General features: G+C 34.4%; 4 protein-coding genes across 5 annotated transcripts; all 4 read right to left on the bottom strand.

The window, feature by feature from the left end:
• Positions 1–315: 315 nt before the first annotated feature.
• Positions 316–3,314, bottom strand: LOC130223383 (secretory phospholipase A2 receptor-like). Its single transcript, XM_056456167.1, has 5 exons — positions 3,062–3,314; positions 2,238–2,292; positions 1,335–1,697; positions 934–1,263; positions 316–830 (listed from the first exon to the last, which is right to left on the bottom strand). Exons 2-5 carry the CDS (start codon positions 2,269–2,271, stop codon positions 466–468), a joined length of 1,092 nt encoding a protein of 363 aa, XP_056312142.1. The 5' UTR covers positions 2,272–2,292; positions 3,062–3,314; the 3' UTR covers positions 316–465.
• Positions 3,315–3,681: 367 nt separating this feature from the next.
• Positions 3,682–7,327, bottom strand: LOC130223555 (macrophage mannose receptor 1-like). Its single transcript, XM_056456396.1, is given in 6 exon segments — positions 3,682–4,433; positions 4,543–4,872; positions 4,944–5,306; positions 6,534–6,588; positions 7,117–7,221; positions 7,295–7,327. Coding segments are annotated over 6 exon segments (1,317 nt in total). The 3' UTR covers positions 3,682–4,002.
• A 413-nt stretch (positions 7,328–7,740) lies between these two features.
• Positions 7,741–12,364, bottom strand: LOC130223553 (secretory phospholipase A2 receptor-like). Its single transcript, XM_056456395.1, has 5 exons — positions 12,361–12,364; positions 10,027–10,110; positions 8,926–9,282; positions 8,526–8,855; positions 7,741–8,416 (listed from the first exon to the last, which is right to left on the bottom strand). The coding sequence occupies exons 1-5, from the start codon at positions 12,362–12,364 to the stop codon at positions 8,052–8,054; spliced, it is 1,140 nt and encodes a 379-aa protein (XP_056312370.1). The 3' UTR covers positions 7,741–8,051.
• A 2,804-nt stretch (positions 12,365–15,168) lies between these two features.
• On the bottom strand, positions 15,169–19,816 carry LOC130223382 (lymphocyte antigen 75-like). 2 transcript variants are annotated; one of them, XM_056456166.1, is made up of 5 exons: positions 19,500–19,816; positions 19,090–19,228; positions 18,051–18,410; positions 15,972–16,205; positions 15,169–15,862 (listed from the first exon to the last, which is right to left on the bottom strand). In XM_056456166.1, the coding sequence occupies exons 2-5, from the start codon at positions 19,121–19,123 to the stop codon at positions 15,498–15,500; spliced, it is 993 nt and encodes a 330-aa protein (XP_056312141.1). In that variant the 5' UTR covers positions 19,124–19,228; positions 19,500–19,816; the 3' UTR covers positions 15,169–15,497. The 2 variants fall into 2 exon arrangements, with proteins under 2 accessions (XP_056312141.1, XP_056312140.1); XM_056456165.1 differs by having other exon boundaries at positions 15,170–15,862; positions 15,972–16,304.
• Positions 19,817–20,273: the final 457 nt, after the last annotated feature.

Here is a 20,273-nt window from a genome sequence, read left to right as displayed (position 1 = left end):
TTTAAATGTTATTAATTTAATTTAAATGGCTAAGAAAATAATCTGTCAGAATATTTATTTATTTATTCGGTGGATGTAGCAAAGAAAAAATGCTGTTTATTTGTTTATTAAAATATTTATTATTGGATGATACAAAGAAAACAGTTATCAAATCTAAAATATTAGCATAAATAAGATATGATGCACAGTGCATTCATCAACAACTTATAATATTCAGTTTTAGTATAAAGCAAAAAAAAAAATACAGTAAATTGTAGCTAATTTATTTAAATTGATACAATAAATGAAAATGAACTACAGATTTTCAGTCAAAAAGCCAACAGCACACAAGGTTTCTGATCTAGCTGCTAGAGGTTAATGTTGTGAGTTTTAATCTAAAGACACAAATGATTGAGCTGTTCACTATTAACAGCAGGAGCTCCTGAAAACTGTTCAATAAAGCAAAAGGCAGTAAAGAGTGGTAAATTACTGTGTCTCACACACAACTCTGAATGTAGACCTGCAGTCTTTATCAATCAGTGTGTATTGTCCGTTCACCTTCTCCATGGCAGCGCAGTGTTGAGAAAGCGCAGCTTCAGGAGCCATTCCTCCTTTCCAGTTTGTCCAGTTTCCCACTTCAAGACCATTGATCCACATCCAGAATCCGAAAGGACAGCTCTGTCTGAGACCCACCCAAACTGGAGCAGAGATATTATTTCTGTTTAACTCTCGCTGCGTTTCTGTCTGATCGTTCTCAGACTCCAGACACAGCGCTCTAGAAAAGTGAGCGCTGCAGTAATTCATAGCATCTTCCCAGGACATTTCAGCAGGACTCACATGAATGAAGCTCTCTGACAACAAAAGACATCCAAAACTAGTCAAATACAGTATAGTATAATGGCATGAAAAGATAAAATTAATTGAGTTTTAAAGCTGTTGTGTTTGTTGTCTTACTGTAGCACAGAGGATAGAACTGCCCGCCATTATTCTTTTGCCAACGCCCATCAGTGAAACTCATGTAAGCATTAGTTTTGCTCTGATCAGCGTTTGGACTCCAGTTTCTGTAAGCAGATCGTCCTCCATCTCTCCAGTCCACACTGTCATTCAGCAGGCCGATCCAGAAATTAGTATTACTCTGTTCTCCTTTGTTCACCACCAGGATATTTTCCTCCTCATTTCTAATAGAGACTAAATCAGTGTGATTCTCTCTGCAGTAAAGCTGAGCATCAAACCAGTTTTTATTTTGAAGGATTAATGAGTAGATGTATGATGATCCTCCAGCTTCTGTGTGGATGAAGGAAGAGTTTTATTTTGTTTAATTACATTGAAATATTGATAAGCTGATATTTTATTACCTTGTTCATAGCACATGAAGTGTTTTGTCTCATTGCATAGGATAGATTCCCAATCTCCATTAGCATTCATAGCAGCGCAGCGTGTTTGGTCTAAATAGCTTGGAGAATATCTGCTGTATGAAACATCATCACCATTTGACCACTTCACACTGTAGTTTCCTCTATAAGCACCAATCCAGAAATTTCCAGGAGTGCTGCTGTTCTTGATCAGTTGCAGTAGTTTAATATTCTCCTGTTGGTCATAAACTGTGACGAGGTCAGTGTAGATTACTCTGCATAAACTCGCAGCAGCAGATACAGTAACCCTCTGATTCAGCATGTAGAACTGTCTCAGTCGGCCTTCAGCAGCTGAAGGAGGAGAAGCTGAAGAGAAAAATCCACATTTAGAAAAACACCATCAACATCTTTACTGAAATGACACTTTAATTTGAACACCTTTCATCTTCAGATTGTAATATATGAACTGTTATTTAATTATTAGGGACTGGAATTGAGACTCAATGTGCGGATTTTTGTTTGTTTGTTTGTTGTTTTAATCAATAAATTAATCATGTCTGTGATGTGAAACAATATTATGATAGATTTTACATGAAATCCTCTACAATTCTGCATTTTAAATCTCTCACCTACAGTAAAATCATGAAGTGTTATGATTTGTTGTAATAATAACTGCTTCAGCTACAATTGTTTTTGTTATTTATGCTATTATACAGCTTTTACATTTTGAGTAAAATACTTGTTTTTTGTTTTCAGGATATTGATACATTTCATAGTTTCTCTTCTTTTAGTTACGCTGCAAAAACACAAAGATTTCCATTCATATACTGAATTAAAAATTAAAAATATTGCTAAACAGTTCAATGCCCTCTGAATGTACAAATATGATAAACATGTCAGACTCACCACAGATGAGCAGAAACACAAGCAGAAACATCATCTACATCAGTTTGAGCAACCACTGAAAAAGACAAGGCAAATAACACGCATTCTTCTGTTTTCAATAATAAATTAATTAATTGCAAACCTGTTTGAGTTTCTGCTGAACACAAAAGAAGATATTTTTAAAAATGTTGAACACTGGTTAAAATTCTCAGTGACTCAGCGTTTAATTTTCCTACTATGACAGTCAATGGGTGCAGGTTTCCAGTGTTCTTCAAAAAGGATTTGGTCGCACTTTACATTAAAGTTTCATGAGGTAATGTTTTTACTATGAACTAATAATGAACTACGCTTATAGAGCATTTATTAATCAAAGTTCATCATTTACTAATGTATTATTAACATCCACATTCATGCTTGTTAACATTAGTTAATGCACCGTAAGTTAACGAACAAACAGTGAACAACTGTATTTTCATTAACTAATGTTAACTAACATGAACAAATACTGTAATAAATGTATTGCTCATTGTTTATTCATGTTAGTAAATGCATTAACTAACATTAACTAATACAACATTATAGTACAGTGTTTCCAATTTGTTTGTTCAAAAGAAACTCAAACTAGTTTACAGTCACTTAAGGGTGAGTACATTTATATTCAGAGTGAACTTTCCCTTTAAGCAACACAGTTTAATAATCAAATCTAAAATATAGTAAAGGGGTTTGCATTTACAGACAGAATTGCTTCAGTAAATATTCAAGTGCTCTAGATATTTACTTACATCAAATATCATCTTTGACTGATTTTATCGGTTTGATTGTAGTAAAAGTTATAAAAGTCTTACCTGGTGAGCAGCTGATCTCTTCTGATCGTCCCCTGATCTGAACTGTAGGTGAGAGTAGACGACTGCAGTAAGAGGAGACTCAAACACACATTTGAATTCAGACCCTTCCTCAATCTCTCTATGGAAAAAGCACTGTTTTGAGGTGCTCATAATAACTAAAGGTAAACAGTGCTGATGTAAATAATTAATTGGATGAGATCCAGTCAGTCAGAGTCAAAGTTTAAAATATGCTATTTTTATTTTTAAAACGTGATGAATCAATAATTGCAATGATAGATGTGCTGTAATACTTTGCAGATCACTCTAAGAAAGTTTAAGTCATCTATAACTCAAAGCAATCAAAACACAGTGTTGGTATATTATAATCTACTTAGTAATAATGAATATAAAGCTGAGATCCTAAAGCTTCTTACCTGGTGAGCAGGTTGTTTGATTATGAACTGCACTGAAGGAAATAATGTATTCAAATCATGTCTGGGTTATGGGATGGTCAATTTGCAAAACAGCTGATCTGAATAGCACTGTGGAGCTACTGTTAGATATAAAGTGACATGAAGCGTAATGCACTGTACATATGATAATCAGATTAATAGTTGACAGACGTTAAAGACAGATTCCAGTGGATTCCAGAACAATGTTTACTGAGTTGTGTTTGACAGCTTAAAACAACAGTGATATTGACTGAAAGCATCAAACTACACACACGACTTATAGAAATCACAACCAGTAATAAAAGACATCAGAGATGAACAAAACTACAGCAAAGATAACTAGTTATACATGATATGTTAGTTCCCCTTACAGTGATCCTGCCAAAGAAATGCTTTAAATCAATGAGTTTTGATCTGCATCAAAAAGCCTCTAAACCCATGTCTAATCATAAATGCTCAATATCAACAATAGCTGAATATTAATAGTGTAGAAACCAACCACCCTTATAATCATACATTTAAATTTAACCTGAAATCTGATTGGTTGATCCAGGATGTACTCTGTGAATTTGTTCACTAGTTTTTCTCACACACAACTCTGAATGTAGACCTGCAGTCTTCATCACTCAGTGTGTATTGTCCGTTCACCTTCTCCATGGCAGCGCAGTGTTGAGAAAGCGCAGCTTCAGGAGCCATTCCTCCTTTCCAGTTTGTCCAGTTTCCCACTTGAAGACCATTGATCCACATCCAGAATCCGAAAGGACAGCTCTGTCTGAGACCCACCCAAACTGGAGCAGAGATATTATTTCTGTTTAACTCTCGCTGCGTTTCTGTCTGATCGTTCTCAGACTCCAGACACAGTGCTCTAGAAAAGTGAGCGCTGCAGTAATTCATAGCATCTTCCCAGGACATTTCAGCAGGACTCACATGAATGAAGCTCTCTGACAACAACAAACATCCAAAACTAGTCAAATACAGCAGATTATAATGACATGTGAAGATAAAATGGCAATTCATATAATTCTAAAGGTGTTGTGTGCGCCGTCTTACTGTAACACAGAGGATAGTAGTTTCCAGCATTAGCTATTAACCAATGCTCATTAGTAATAGTCATGTAAGCATTATTATTGCTCTGATCAGTGTTCTGAATCCAGTTTCTGTAAGCAGATCGTCCTCCATCTCTCCAGTCCACACTGTCGTTCAGCAGGCCGATCCAGAAAGGAGTATTACTCTGTGTTCCTTTGTTCTTCACCAGGATATTTTCCTCCTCATTTCTGATAGAGACTAAATCAGTGTGATTCTCTCTGCAGTAAAGCTGAGCATCAGACCAGCTTTTATTTTGAAGGATTAATGAGTAGATGTTTGATGATCCTCCAGCTTCTGTGTGGATGAAGGAAGAGTTTTGTTTTGTTTAATTACATTGAAATATTGAAAAGCAGATATTTTATTACCTTGTTCATAGCACATGAAGTGTTTTGTCTCATTGCATAGGAAAGATTCCCAATCTCCACCAGCATACATAGCAGCACAGCGAGTTTGATCAGAATAGCTTGGAGAATATCTGCTGTATGAAACATCATCACCATTTGACCATTTTAGACTGTAGTTTCCTCTATAAGCACCAATCCAGCCACATGCAAAAGGGTTGCTGTTCTTGATCAGTTGCTGTAGTTTAATATTCTCCTGTCGGTCATAAACTGTGACGAGGTCAGTGTAGTTTACTCTGCATAAACTCGCAGCAGCAGATACATTAGTCTTCTGCTTTAACATGTAGAACTGTCTCAGTCGGCCTTCAGCAGCTGAAAGAGGAAAAGCTGAAGAGAAAAATACACATTATAGAAACACACCATCAACATCTGTACTGAAAATATACTTTAATTTGAACACTTTTGATCTTCAGATTGTAATATATGAATACATACAGTATGTTTTCATGACTTGTCAATACACTGTAAAAATGTCCTTGATTTCAACGGTTAAAAACTGTAAAAATTCTACAGTACAAATCCGTAACCTGGTTAACAGTATGTTTTCTTAATATATACAGCGAATAACCGTAAATTGACTTTCCCAGAATTCCCTATATGGCACATCACTGTTTATGCTTTTTGTTGACATTCCTATGGATCTTTTTAGTTGTTTCCCCATCAGTTATGTACATTAGAGATTTATGTTACATCTAATGTTGATAAACAATGTTAATTTCATCACTTTAATTTTAAGCGTGTTACCATACTGGTGTTTAGTAGCTGTGTGAATGACACTGAGCACCTTCTATACACTGATACACTTTTCTGCTTGTGGGAAAAGTTGATTGTGATGAGCATTGGTTCATTATGTAATTTACTCATCATCACCTGCATATGGCTGTGTTAACGTGTCTTACTGTGTAACAAAAGATGTGAAGATGTTGATAATTCAAAATACAGACATATTACCTCTATGAATTAATGAAATACGGTGATTACTTTTAAAAATAAAATAAAAATGAGAAATTACTTTTGCGGTTTGTACTGTATCTTTAACGGTAAAGTACTGGCAACCACAGCTGACGGTTTTTACCGAAAATTTTACGGATTTATTTTTTACAGTGTACTCAATGTGCAGATTTTGTTTTTGTTTGTTTTAATCAATAAAATAATCAGGTATTTGATGTAAAAAAAAGAAAGAAAAGAAAAAATATATATATATCATTTGCTCGCAAAAAAATGAAAAAAAAAAACAAGATTTTGCCTCAATATATATATAATTAAATAATAATAACTATAAGCCTATACTATAAGCTATAAGCTATAAACTATACTATAAGCTATAAACTATAAGCTATAAGCTATAAACTATAAGCCTGGGTGCTGGCCCGCAGAGGGCTCTTATTTTAAGGGCTACATCACGTGCTCAAATTTGGTTGACCAATCAGAGGAAAATGGGTGTTTCAGCACCGCCTACATGTTTATACATGTTTGAAAACGGATATGGAATGGATGGAGGATACCCTGATTCTCTCTCTGTATGTACAAATATAATAAACATGTCAAACTCACCACAGATGAGCAGAAACACATGCAGAAACATCATCAACATCAGTTTGAGCAACCACTGAAAAAGACAAGGCAAATAACACGCATTCTTCCGTTTTCAATAATAAATTAATAAATTGCAAACCTGTTTGAGTTTCTGCTGAACACAAAAGAAGATATTTTTAAAAATGTTGAACACTGGTTATGATTGACTCTATTTGTTTTTCCTACTATGAAAGTCAATGGCTGCAGGTTTCCAGTGTTCTTCAAAAATGATTTGATCACACATTACAATAAGGTTTTATTAGTTAATGTTAATGTATTTACTAGCATGAACTAATAATAAAGTGTTTCCAATTTGTTTATGTTCAAAAGAAACTCAAACTAGTTTACTGTCACTTAAGGATGAGTACATTTATATTCAGAGTGAACTTTCCCTTTAAGCAACACAGTTTAATAATCAAATCTAAAATATAGTAAAAGGGTTTGCATTTTCAGACAGAATTGCTTCAGTAAATATTCAAGTGCTCTAGTTATTTACTTACATCAATATCATCTTTGACTGATTTTATCGGTTTGATTGTAGTAAAAGTTCTAAAAGTCTTACCTGGTGAGCTTTCTGATCGTCCCCTGATCTGAACTGTAGGTGAGAGTAGACGACTGCAGTAAGAGGAGACTCAAACACACATTTGAATTCAAACACTTCCTCAACCTTTATGGAAATACCACTGTTTTCATATGAAGATGCTTAAAATAACCGAAAATGAAGAGTACTGATGCAAAACATGTGATAAGATCCAGTTAGTCAGAGTCTTCATGTTGAAAATATGATAATTTCATTTGAACAAAATGATAAATTAATATTTGCAATAACAGATGTGCTGTGATAATTTGCAGATCAGTCTAAGAAAGATTAAGTCATCTATAACTCAAAGCAATCAAAACACAGTGTTGGTATATTATAATCTAATGTAATAAAGTATATAAGGCTAAGATCCTAAAGCTTCTTACCTGGTGAGCAGGTTGTTTGATTGCAAAAATTATGAACTGGATAGGCACTGTAGAGCTACTGTTAGATATAAAGTGACATGAAGCGTAATGCACTGTACATATGATAATCAGATTAATAGTTGACAGATGTTAAAGACAGATTTCAGTGGATTCCAGAACAATGTTTATTGAGTTGTGTTTGACAACTTGAAACAACAGTGATATTGACTGAAAGCATCAAACTACACACACGACTTATAGAAAACACAACCAGTAATAAAAGACATCAGATGAACAAAACTACAGCAAAGATAACTAGTTATACATGATATATTAGTTCCCCTCACAGTGATCCTGCCAAAGAAATGCTTTAAATCAATGAGTTTTGATCTGCATCAAAAAGCCTCTAAACCCATGTCTAATCATAAATGCTCAATATCAACAATAGCTGAATATTAATAGTGTAGAAACCAACCACCCTTATAATCATACATTTAAATTTAACCTGAAATCTGATTGGTTGATCCAGGATCTTCTCTGTGAATTTGTTCACTAGTTTTTCTCACACACAACTCTGAATGTAGACCTGCAGTCTTCATCACTCAGTGTGTATTGTCCGTTCACCTTCTCCATGGCAGCGCAGTGTTGAGAAAGCGCAGCTTCAGGAGCCATTCCTCCTTTCCAGTTTGTCCAGTTTCCCACTTCAAGACCATTGATCCACATCCAGAATCTGAAAGGACAGCTCTGTCTGAGACCCACCCAAACTGGAGCAGAGATATTATTTCTGTTTAACTCTCGCTGCGTTTCTGTCTGATCGTTCTCAGACTCCAGACACAGCGCTCTAGAAAAGTGAGCGCTGCAGTAATTCATAGCATCTTCCCAGGACATTTCAGCAGGACTCACATGAAGGAAGCTCTCTGACAACAACAAACATCCAAAACTAGTCAAATACAGCAGATTATAATGGCATTTGAAGATAAAATGGGTTTTAATTGAATTTTAAAGCTGTTGTGTGTGTCGTCTTACTGTAGCACAGAGGATAGTAGCTCCCAACATTAGCTTTCATCCATCGCCCATCAGGGAGAATTATAGCAGCATTAGTTTTGCTCTGATCAGCGTTTGGACTCCAGTTTCTGTAAGCAGATCGTCCTCCATCTCTCCAGTCCACACTGTCGTTCAGCAGGCCGATCCAGAAAGGAGTATTACTCTGTTCTCCTTTGTTCATCACCAGGTTATTTTCCTCCTCATTTCTGATAGAGACTAAATCAGTGTGATTCTCTCTGCAGTAAAGCTGAGCATCAAACCAGCTTTTATTTTGAAGGATTAATGAGTAGATGTATGATGATCCTCCAGCTTCTGTGTGAGTAAAGGAAGAGTTTTATTTTGTTTAATTATATTGAAATATTGATAAGCAAATATTTATTACCTTTTTTGTAGCACATGAAGTGTTTTGTCTCATTGCATAGGATAGATTCCCAATCTCCAGCATTCATAGCAGCACAGCGTGACTGATCTAAAGAGCTTGGAGAATATCTGCTGTATGAAACATCATCACCATTTGACCATTTCAGACTGTAGTTTCTTCTATAAGCACCAATCCAGCCAATTGGAGTGCTGCTGTTCTTGATCAGTTGCAGTAGTTTAATATTCTCCTGTTGGTCATAAACTGTGACGAGGTCAGTGTAGTTTACTCTGCATTGATTTACAGCAACTTCTAATTGAACTTTATTCTCTAGTTTGTAGAACTGTCTCAGTCGGCCTTCAGCAGCTGAAGGAGGAAAAGCTGAAGAGAAAAATCCACATTTAGAAACACACCATCAACATCTTTACTTGAATGACACTTTGACTTGAAACAGTGAAATGACTATTAATTTCAACACTTTTTATCTTCAGATTGTAACATATAAACTGTTTTTTATAAATTATTAGAAAATTGGGAAAAACTGGGAGTAAACACTGTACTTTAATTTTAATACTCAATGTGCAGATCATTTTTACTTATTATTTCTTTATTTATCAATAAAAAAATCATGTATTTGAGGTACATCAATATTACTTATAATATAATTTACATGCAACCCCCTACACCACATTCGTATAATTCATCACCATCTCACCTGCAACAAAACATGAATAATTTTAATTGTTTTAATAATTGTTCTGGCTATAATGATTTCTATTGTTTAGACAGTTATACAGCTTTTGAATTGTGAATAAATCATTAACTTTTATTTTGTATTAAAATTACTGATAGATTTCATAGTTTCTGTATTGTAATGTTTAATTGCAGAAAATGAGGTCAGTAAATTATATCACCTATTCTTATGCTTATTTTGTTTATTAACAACAATTCAATAATATATTCAATAATTACAAATGTGTTGTTAATTTTTTTATAATTTCATTTAATTATTTTTTAGTTTCAGTTTCAGCGCAAAACTAAAACAATTAATTCCATTTACATAGTTTATTTTAAACAGATTATTGCTCTGTGGCTCTGAAAATATGATAAACGTGTCAAACTCACCACAGATGAGGAGAAACACATGCAGAAACATCATCAACATCAGTTTGAGCAACCACTGAAGAAAAGACAAGTCAAATAATACACCTTGAGCTTTCAATAACGAATGTTGCAATACTGTACATATATACTGTACAACTATAAGTTATATTAGGTTGTATTACAAAATATAATATTTAATTTGTAGACCTCTGCATGCTGTATTAAAGCTGTTAGCATGATATTTAGAGGGATAGTTCACCCAAAAATGAGAATTCAGTCTTAATTTACTCGTCCTGCCAACACAATCTCACGGCAATTCGTAACTTTTTGATTTAGTGGCTAATTCGTACGATCTAATTCGTACGATTTGCTCATCCCCCAATGACGGTTGGCTTTAGGGGTGGGGTTAGGTGCCATGCCTCCTTTTTAAAATCGTACAACTTCGCCACTAAACTGACAATACATAAATTACTTACATTTTCTCGTGAGATCAGGCTGGTCCTGCACTTTAATCAAACCTGTTTGAGTTTCTGTTGAGCACAAAAGAAGATATTTTGTTTAAATTGTTGAATAGCGGATCTCCTTTGCTCTTCATTGTATTTGCTTTCCTGCTCTAGAAGTCAGTGAGTGCAGGTGTCCAGCATTGTTCAAAAACAGACACTCAAACAGCTTTGAAAGCACCTGAGAGTAAATTAATGTTTATTTTAGGTTGAATTTTCTCTTTAAGCAATACAATTTAATGATTAAATCCAAATTATAATCAAGTTTTTGCTTTTTCAACCACGAATTTTTAACGAAATATTCAAGTGCTTTAGTTATTTTTCTAATTTAAAATACTTTCAAAGGTATAAAAGTCCTACCTGGTGAGCAGCTGATCTCTTCTGATCGTCTCCTGGTCTAAACTGTAGGTGAGAGTAGACGACTGCAGTAAGAGGAGACTCAAACACATATTTTAATTCAGACACTTTGTCAATCTTTCCATGGAAATGCCACTGTTTTCATATGAAGATGCTTAAAATAATCAAAGGTTGCTGATGCAAAAATAAGTGAGGTTTATTAATAAACTAATTTCGAGAGGATCATGTGCTTATGATTTATCACAGCACTATTAGCACTGTTAGCCCCACAGCAAGAACACTGCCAACCCTGGTCCTGCCAGGTCGGTAGGTGTTTCTGTGAGGAGTTTGTATGTTCTCCCCGTGTCCGCGTGGGTTTTCCCCGGGTTCTCCGGTTTCCTCCCACCATCCAAATATATACATCATGCATAACAATGAAACATTTGTCTAGCCTCCTTTTTTCCTCACGTGTTCCCTTAGCTACTGCAGACGGGGAGTTCTGAGATCCACCGAGCTCAGGCTCCCCTCTCGCTCTGCAAACGGGGGGAAGCCCCGGGCTCGAGGATCCCCTGAGCTCGGGGCTCTCTCCCGGGACAGCATGCCAAACAAGCTATTGATGAATCATCAGCTAAGTGTGAACTCTTGAATTGATGGGATGAGATCAAATCAGTCAGAGTCAAAGTTTAAATGTGATAATTCTATTTAAACAAAAATGATAAATCAATAATTGCAGTAATAGATATGATGTTATAATGCACATGAAGAACTAACAAATCAGTCTAAGAAATTTAGGTAATCTATAACCCAAAAAAATCTAAGTATTCAAAGAATCTAAGCATCTGAAATCAGATCTGAGTTTAAGCTAATAGAAAATAAAAGATCAAGGTGTTTGTAGCATGTGCTGAAAAGCAGGAGAGTTTCCAGAGAAGATCTCATGAGTTATAAAGCAGGAGAATTTACATCTTCCTCTTTCAGTATCAGGGCTCTCATTTATAAATGTGGTGTGCACACAAAACAGCAACCGTTTGCAGAAGTTTTGATCTACAAACTTGACAGCAGAATGTGCAGAGCTGTAAGTAAACTCTAAGTACACATATTTAACTTTAATATTGACTGAATCACTTTATATCGTTACATGAGCAATAATCATTCATCAATAAATTACTGTTTATTCTGCTATGTTCACTTTTAGGGAGATTTATATGCAAAGTTTTATCAATGAGACTCCAGATGTTTATGCTGATCAGTGAAGGTCATACAAACTTATCCATTATTTCTCCAATCTTCATCTTCTGTTTCCTCCACCTAAATTAGGTCAGAGTAAAGGTTAGATCAGGGATGGGCAAACTCGATCCTGGAGGGCCGGTGTCCCTGCATAGTTTTGCTCCAACCCTAATCAAACACACCTGCTTGTAGCTTTCTAGTGATCTTGAAGACACTAATTAGGGTGTTCAGGTGTGTTTGATTAGTGTTGGAGCAAAACTCTGCAGGGACACCGGCCCTCGAGGATCGAGTTTGCCCATGCCTGGGTTAGATCATGTCAATGGGGTGTGTGTACGCGCGTGCATGTAAAGGTAACATGGTAAACAGGTCAGAGTACATACAAAAGCAACAATAACAGTCACTAAATGAAGCAAGTAACTTATATAAGGAGTGACAACAATGCTAGTGATATAATGATAGTAATAATGACAGTAAACAAGCAAGAAAGGACAACAGTAATAATCATTAACAACAACCACTATAAAAATAATAATAATGAAAATAAATCCTAAGTACTACACCAACTACTACTACTACTACTACTACAGAGAGTTTCTAATGCTACAACTATTACTACTGCTACTACAGCCACAAGCACTACTACTCCTACAATGTGTACTACTACTGAACCTATTACAACGACTACTACCACTGATACTACCACTAAATCTACTACTGATACTACTACAGGAATGACTGCTACTACAACATCTACATCAACAACGTCTACTGCTTCTGATACTACTACACAGACAACGACAACGACTACTACTACTACTACTACTACTACTACTACTACTACTACAGAGAGTTTCTAATGCTACAACTATTACTACTGCTACTACAGCCACAAGCACTACTACTCCTACAATGTGTACTACTACTGAACCTATTACAACGACTACTACCACTGATACTACTACTAAATCTACCACTGATACTACTACTACATCTACTAATGATACTGCTACAGGAATGACTGCTACTACAACATCTACATCAACAACGTCTACTACTTCTGATACTACTACACAGACAACGACTACTACTACTACTACTACTACTACTACAGAGAGTTTCTAATGCTACAACTATTACTACTGCTACTACAGCCACAACCACTACTACTCCTACAATGTGTACTACTACTGAACCTATTACAACGACTGATACTACTACTAAATCTACCACTGATACTACTACTACATCTACTAATGATACTGCTACAGGAAAGACTGCTACTACAACATCTACATCAACAACGTCTACTACTTCTGATACTACTACACAGACAATGACTACTACTACTACTACTACTACTACTACTACTACTACAGAGAGTTTCTAATGCTACAACTATTACTACTGCTACTACAGCCACAACCACTACTACTCCTACAATGTGTACTACTACTGAACCTATTACAACGACTACTACCACTGATACTACTACTAAATCTACTACTGATACTACTACAGGAATGACTGCTACTACAACATCTACATCAACAACGTCTACTGCTTCTGATACTACTACACAGACAACGACAACGACTACTACTACTACTACTACTACTACTACTACTACACATCCACTACTTCTGATACAAGTGCTCATTACTTAAAATAGTTTATTTAATATACAAATCTCTATGTTTAACAGTGATAAATGTTAATGTCCAAATAAACAGCTTACACTGCATAAAAGGTTTCAAGATTTTAATTCCTAATAATAAAATAAGTATATAGCGAGTTGCTTTTTTAGTGATACAGGTCTAAATAAATGTTTATAATGACAGAACTTCCATCTTACTTTGATAACTCTGGTTTTGGGAAACCCAGCCCTGATGATTTTGTTATTTCAATAAAATAACAACTACTTTTAAAATTAAAGTTTTAGTATTTTTGCTTCGGTCTCTATAGTAGGAATAATTATAATAAATGCTTGACGTCATCAGATGTTGTTTACATGCTGAACACTGAATAGATCATGAAGCAGTTCTTCAGTTAAACCAAAACATTCAAATGTGCAGAAAACTTTCCATCCTCCTGATCCTCAAAGCTGTTTCTGTTCATTCAGTGTTTCTGTAAACAAGCTTTATCAGTGGACTATCTAGACTATCTGTTGTGTTCATATTTAAATGCAGCGATGTGCTTCCAGTAATGCAGTATTCCAGTGAAACCTTTCTGAGATCTGTATTTATTATGCAGAATATATATCTTAACTTCATTTAAATACTAATATTAGTTTAATTATTATTGAAATGTTGAATGTTTGTTTATTTGCTTGTTTTAAATTGTATTTCTTTAACTTCTTGGAAGAAATTACTTGTACTATATGTATAAAGGAAGAGCTCAAGGAAGAGTGTTCATAGTCCCTCCGGATCTGACTTTTTTCTTCTTCTTAAGTAGAGCCTTTCATTTTGTATTGAGCTGAAACTTTAGTCTTTGGTTATTCATAAAATACAGTCAACAATGAATTAAAATAGCTTATTTATGGGTCACTATTTAAGTCACATAATTCTTGTGGGGTTTTTTCCCCTAAAATTGTGTGTTATTTAATCTATCTAGTTATTTAATGATCAAAGTGCATCGTTTCTTCAGTCTTAGCGCTAGATTTGATTGTCAATAAATGTAATGCTGCGTCTGCATCAAACCATTGAGAGTCTCTGTCAGAAAGACCACCTGCAGACCGCATGATTTTAATGGAGTTTCATGTTTTATAAAGACTCTGAAAGAGATGCTGAGTTAAAATCAGCTTTATTTGTGTTTTTGTGATGTATTGCAGCCTTATTAACATTAATTAAGTTGTCCAACTGCAGAAAAAACCTTTTTGATTCACAAAGACACGTGTATATATTTATTTTCTGATTGTTTTGCTAATATATATGAAATTTAAATGTAATAATTTATTTATTCATCATTTTTTGGTATATTTTTGTTTAAATAGTTAAGAAAAATCTGTCAAAATATGTATGTGTTTATTTAATGGATAGCAAAGAAAAAATGCTGTTAATTTCGTTGTTAAAATACTTTATTTAATATAGGATGATACAAAGACAACTTAATAAAATATTAGCAGAAATAGAAAGTAATGTGCATTATATTTATTAACAACCTATAATATTCACTTTTAGCACAAAGCCTAAAGCTTTACAGTAAACTGTAGCAAATTGAAGTGAATTGACACAATAAATGAAAATGAACCAGAAAAGTAAACAAGATCAGTCAAAGAAAATCATCAAACATCATATTTTCTGATCTAGCTGCTATAGAGGTTAATGCTAACTGCGAATGTAATTTTAAAGACACAAATGATTGAGCTGTTCACTATTAACAGCAGGAGCTCCTGAAAACTGTTCAATAAAGGAAAAGGCGGTAAAGAGTGGTAAATTACTGCGTCTCACACACAACTCTGAATGTAGACCTGCAGTCTTTATCAGTCAGTGTGTATTGTCCGTTCACCTTCTCCATGGCAGCGCAGTGTTGAGAAAGCGCAGCTTCAGGAGCCATTCCTCCTTTCCAGTTTGTCCAGTTTCCCACTTCAAGACCATTGATCCAAATCCAGAATCCAAAAAGTCGACTCTGTCTGAGACCCACCCAAACTGGAGCAGAGATATTATTTCTGTTTAACTCTCGCTGCGTTTCTGTCTGATCGTTCTCAGACTCCAGACACAGCGCTCTAGAAAAGTGAGCGCTGCAGTAATTCATAGCATCTTCCCAGGACATTTCAGCAGGACTCACATGAATGAAGCTCTCTGACAACAACAAACATCCAAAACTAGTCAAATACAGCAGATTATAATGACATGTGAAGATAAAATGGGAATTATTTGAGTTTTAAAGCTGTTGTGTGTGTCGTCTTACTGTAACACAGAGGATTGAACTGCCCGTCATTGATCTTTATCCAACGCCCATCAGTGAAAATCATGTAAACATAAGTCTTGCTCTGATCAGTGTTCTGAAACCAGTTTCTGTAAGCAGATCGTCCTCCATCACTCCAGTCCACACTGTCATTCAGCAGGCCGATCCAGAAAGGAGTATTACTCTGATCTTGTTTGGTCAGCACCAGGGTATTTTCCTCCTGATTTCTGATAGAGACTAAATCAGTGTGATTTTCTTTGCAGTAAAGCTGAGCATCAAACCAGCTTTTATTTTGAGGGATTAATGTGTAGATATATGATGATGCTCCAGCTCCATCTGTTTAAATGTTGTAAGATATTTTAATGTTTTTGAATTACATTGAAATACTTTGAGAAGGGTTGGACACAAATATAGGGAAAATCATGTCGTTAGAAATGTTTAGCAAATAGGTAGCACAATCGCCGCACAGCAAGAAGGTCGCTGGTTCAAGCCCCGGCTCGGTCAGTTGGCATTTCTGTGTGGAGTTTGCTTGTTCTCCCCGTGTTTGTGTGGGTTTCCTCCTGGTGTTCCAGTTTCCCCCACAAGTCAAAAGACATGCAGTACAGGTGAATTGAGTAAGCTAAATTGTCCGTAGTGTATGTGTGTAAATGAGTGTGTGTGGATGTTTCCCAGTGATGGGTTGCAGCTGGAAAGGCATGTGCTGCTTAAAACATATGCTGGATAAGTTGGCGGTTCATTCATTAATAAAGGGACTAAGCCGGAAAGAAAAAGAATGAATGAATGTTTAGCAAATTAGACCTATTATATTAAAATATAAAATAATGGAGTGAGAAATGTAATAGTTGTTTTAAATTATACACTATATAACTATAAATTGTCGTTTGAAAATACAAGAAAAATTCAAAATATATATTATAGGCTGCTGTCACTTTAAGATAAATGCTATTAAATTTATTAAACCATTCAGTTCTTTATGTTCAGAGATATTTTTGCTATTTTATTTCTAGCAAATGTTTTACTATACTGTTTTATTTCACACTAATGAGATTTACAGGGATCTATAGGGTATATGCAGAGCTAGTGTAGTTCCCATAATGATAAATTTCTGGTGACCTGTTATTGTGAGTTTTTTTCCATTTTATACGGTTCCTTTTACAGCATCGATGTTGTAATGTAATTAAAATACAATCAGTTAAACAGACTTTGGCATTCATTTAGTTGCTAAAGCGTAAAACGAGACAAAAAGCCGTTTACTCTCACGCGCTGGTCAGAATCGGCAGGCTAGCGCAAAAGCTCCATTGAATATACTGGGGTAAAATAAATGCTCATATTATAAAGACATAGCAAGGAAAATGTAATTTAATGCAGTGCTTCTTGTACAATCTGAGACCCACTTTATATTGGACATCACTCAGCCAGTGGAGATTGCTGATATTTAAAGAAAACAGACCTTAAACGCACCAATTTTGCAATTGCATACAGTTCACCTGAAGTGCTTAACCCAGGTAACTGACAAATTAAAAGTCCTTTAGCATACTTCGGCATATTGTCAAGAAATAAACGATCATTTAATGCAATTCTACTTTGCCTATTTGTTATTTTCTTGACAAATATCTATATTTTGTACTTTATTTTACTGCTATTGAACCATTCATTCATTCATTAATTCATTTTCTTTTCGGCTTAGTCCCTTTATTAATCAGGGTTCACCACAGTTGAACGAACCGACAGCTTTTCCAGCATATGTTTTACGCAGCGGATGCCCTTGCTGTGAGGCGATCTTGCTACCCACTGTGTCACCGTGACACCCGCTATTGAACCATAAACTTTTTTTGTAAGTTTGCAATGAGCACACTGGATTTAACAAGATGTGCCATGTGATTTAATTACATCTTGTCAGAACACTATATTAGATTTTTCTATTATAAGCTTAGTGATCAAATTCTAGTATTATTTAAAAATAACATGACATATTTGTTAAAGAATTTTAAATACAAAAATACAAATTACAAAACACTCAGAAGTAAAAACACATTTTAAATAACTAAATGCATCTCTGTTTGTAAGTTAATATTTTATTACCTTGTTCATAGCACATGAAGTGTTTTGTCTCTGTGCATAGAATAGATTCCCAATCTCCAACAGCATTCATAGCAGCACAGCGAGTTTGATCAGAATGGCTTGGAGAATATCTGCTGTATGAAACTTCATCACCATTTGACCACTTTAGACTGTAGTTTCCTCTATAAACACCAATCCAGCCTTGTTGAGAGCTGCTGTTCTTAAGCAGTTGCAGTAGTTTATTATTGTCTTGTTGGTCATAAACTGTGACGAGGTCAGTGTAGTTTACTCTGCATAAACTCTCAGCAACAGATACATTAGTCTTATTATTCAGCCTGTAGAACTGTCTCAGTCGGCCTTCAGCAGCTGAAGGAGGAGAAGCTGAAGAGAAAAATACACATTATAGAAACACCCTCAACACCATCTTTACTGAAATGACACTTTAATACGAAACAATTAAATGAATTTTAATTTGAACACTTTTGATCTTCAGATGGTAATATTTGAACTGTTAATTATTAATTATTAAAAACTAAAATTGATAATGAACAACATTTTTTACAATAAAAAAATAATGCATATCTTCAATGTAAAACATTATAAATTATAATATAATTTACATAAAACGCCCACAAAATTGCATTCTTATAAATCCTCCCCCTACAATAAATACATTAAGCATTGTGATTTTTATATAATTATAATAGATCACAATAGAATTGTTTTGTGTTGTGTATGCTATTTTAAAACCTTTGAATTTTGAGTAAAATGTACGTAAATTTGTTTTGTTTTAAAAATTACTGATACATTTTATAGTTTCTGTACTGAAGAATTTTTGTAAAAGTTCTGTTGTTTAATGCTGTTCTTTAAAGTTCCATCAAATTGTGCAATCAGTAAAAGACTCAATATAAAAACTACAAATTATTATGTTAAATGTGTGAACAGGTAAAATTAGTTAGTAAAATGTATTGGTCAAACAGATCTTCATAAAACACGTCAGCATTAAACATATTTTCTAAAGCTCAGATCATTCAAATATAATACAAAGTAAAACACTCACCACAGAAGAGAAGCAGCACATGCAGGAACATCATTAATGTTGCTCAGTGTAGCTTAATCAGAATCTACTGTAGACATGCTTTGACAGAATGCTTAGAGTATACAGTTGTTTCAGGAAATAGATTGAACACCCATGCACACTAAAAAAATAGAAAAAAATGTGGGGTGAATCAAATACACAACAAAGAGTATTCATATTTTTTATGCCACATTTAGCTGTAATTGTATGTATAATATTATTGTTATTTATTCAGTTTATGGGTCAGTGAATTCAGTCATACAAATATTTGATGTATTATAATATCTAAAAGCCTCACAACTTTAGCCTTGTCTCGTGTTTTGAATAAATAATTTTGATCAATTTCAATTATTACAACATTCATCACAGCAGACAGTAAAGGGAATACATACCTTATATTAAATAATATTTTCCCACTGTGGCGACCCCTGATAAATCAAGGACTAAGCCAAAAGATAGTGAGTAAACAATATTTTCTATTAAAATGATTTTGTTTGATATATCCAAACAGTACAAAAAAGTAAAGTACAAAATCAGAGACCTGAATGTAAATGATGTTATTCAGACAGAATACATCGACAAGAAATAATCATAGGAAATTAATTCTGATGCTTCATTTATATCTAAAAAAATAATGTTGGTATGCTATAATCAGTTTGGTAAGAAATAAATGTTAGTGAATATAAAGCTGGGATCATAAAGCTTCTTACCTGGTCAGCTGGTTGTTTGATTGTGAACTGCACTGAAGGAAATAATGTATTCAAATCATGTCTGGGTTATGGGAAGGTAAGTATGCAAAACAGGTGAACTGAAAAGGTTAGAGCTGCTGTTAGATATACAGCATAATGCACTGTAAACATAATAATTGGATTAATAGTTCATTAAAAAAAGAAAGGCAGAAAGAATATGACGTATAATTGATGTCCTTAATTTTCAATTGATTTATTGTATGCCTTTGGAAGGAAATGCTTTTGAAAATATGTAAAAGAGAAAATAAATATGATTAATGAATAATATAATAAAATATGAATAATTCTATATTAAAAGTAGGTCTACCATAAAATATAATTGCAAAGATAGTCATATTCAGTGAATTTCAGGATAATTATAGACACAGTATGTACATAGATGTGACGTCAGTATTGTAAATTAGTATTATTACAAAC

This window comes from Danio aesculapii, chromosome 4 (genome assembly GCF_903798145.1).
Source record: "Danio aesculapii chromosome 4, fDanAes4.1, whole genome shotgun sequence".
In the NCBI taxonomy this organism is placed as follows: Eukaryota; Metazoa; Chordata; class Actinopteri; order Cypriniformes; family Danionidae; genus Danio; species Danio aesculapii.
This window is presented reverse-complemented; position numbering and strand designations above follow the sequence as displayed.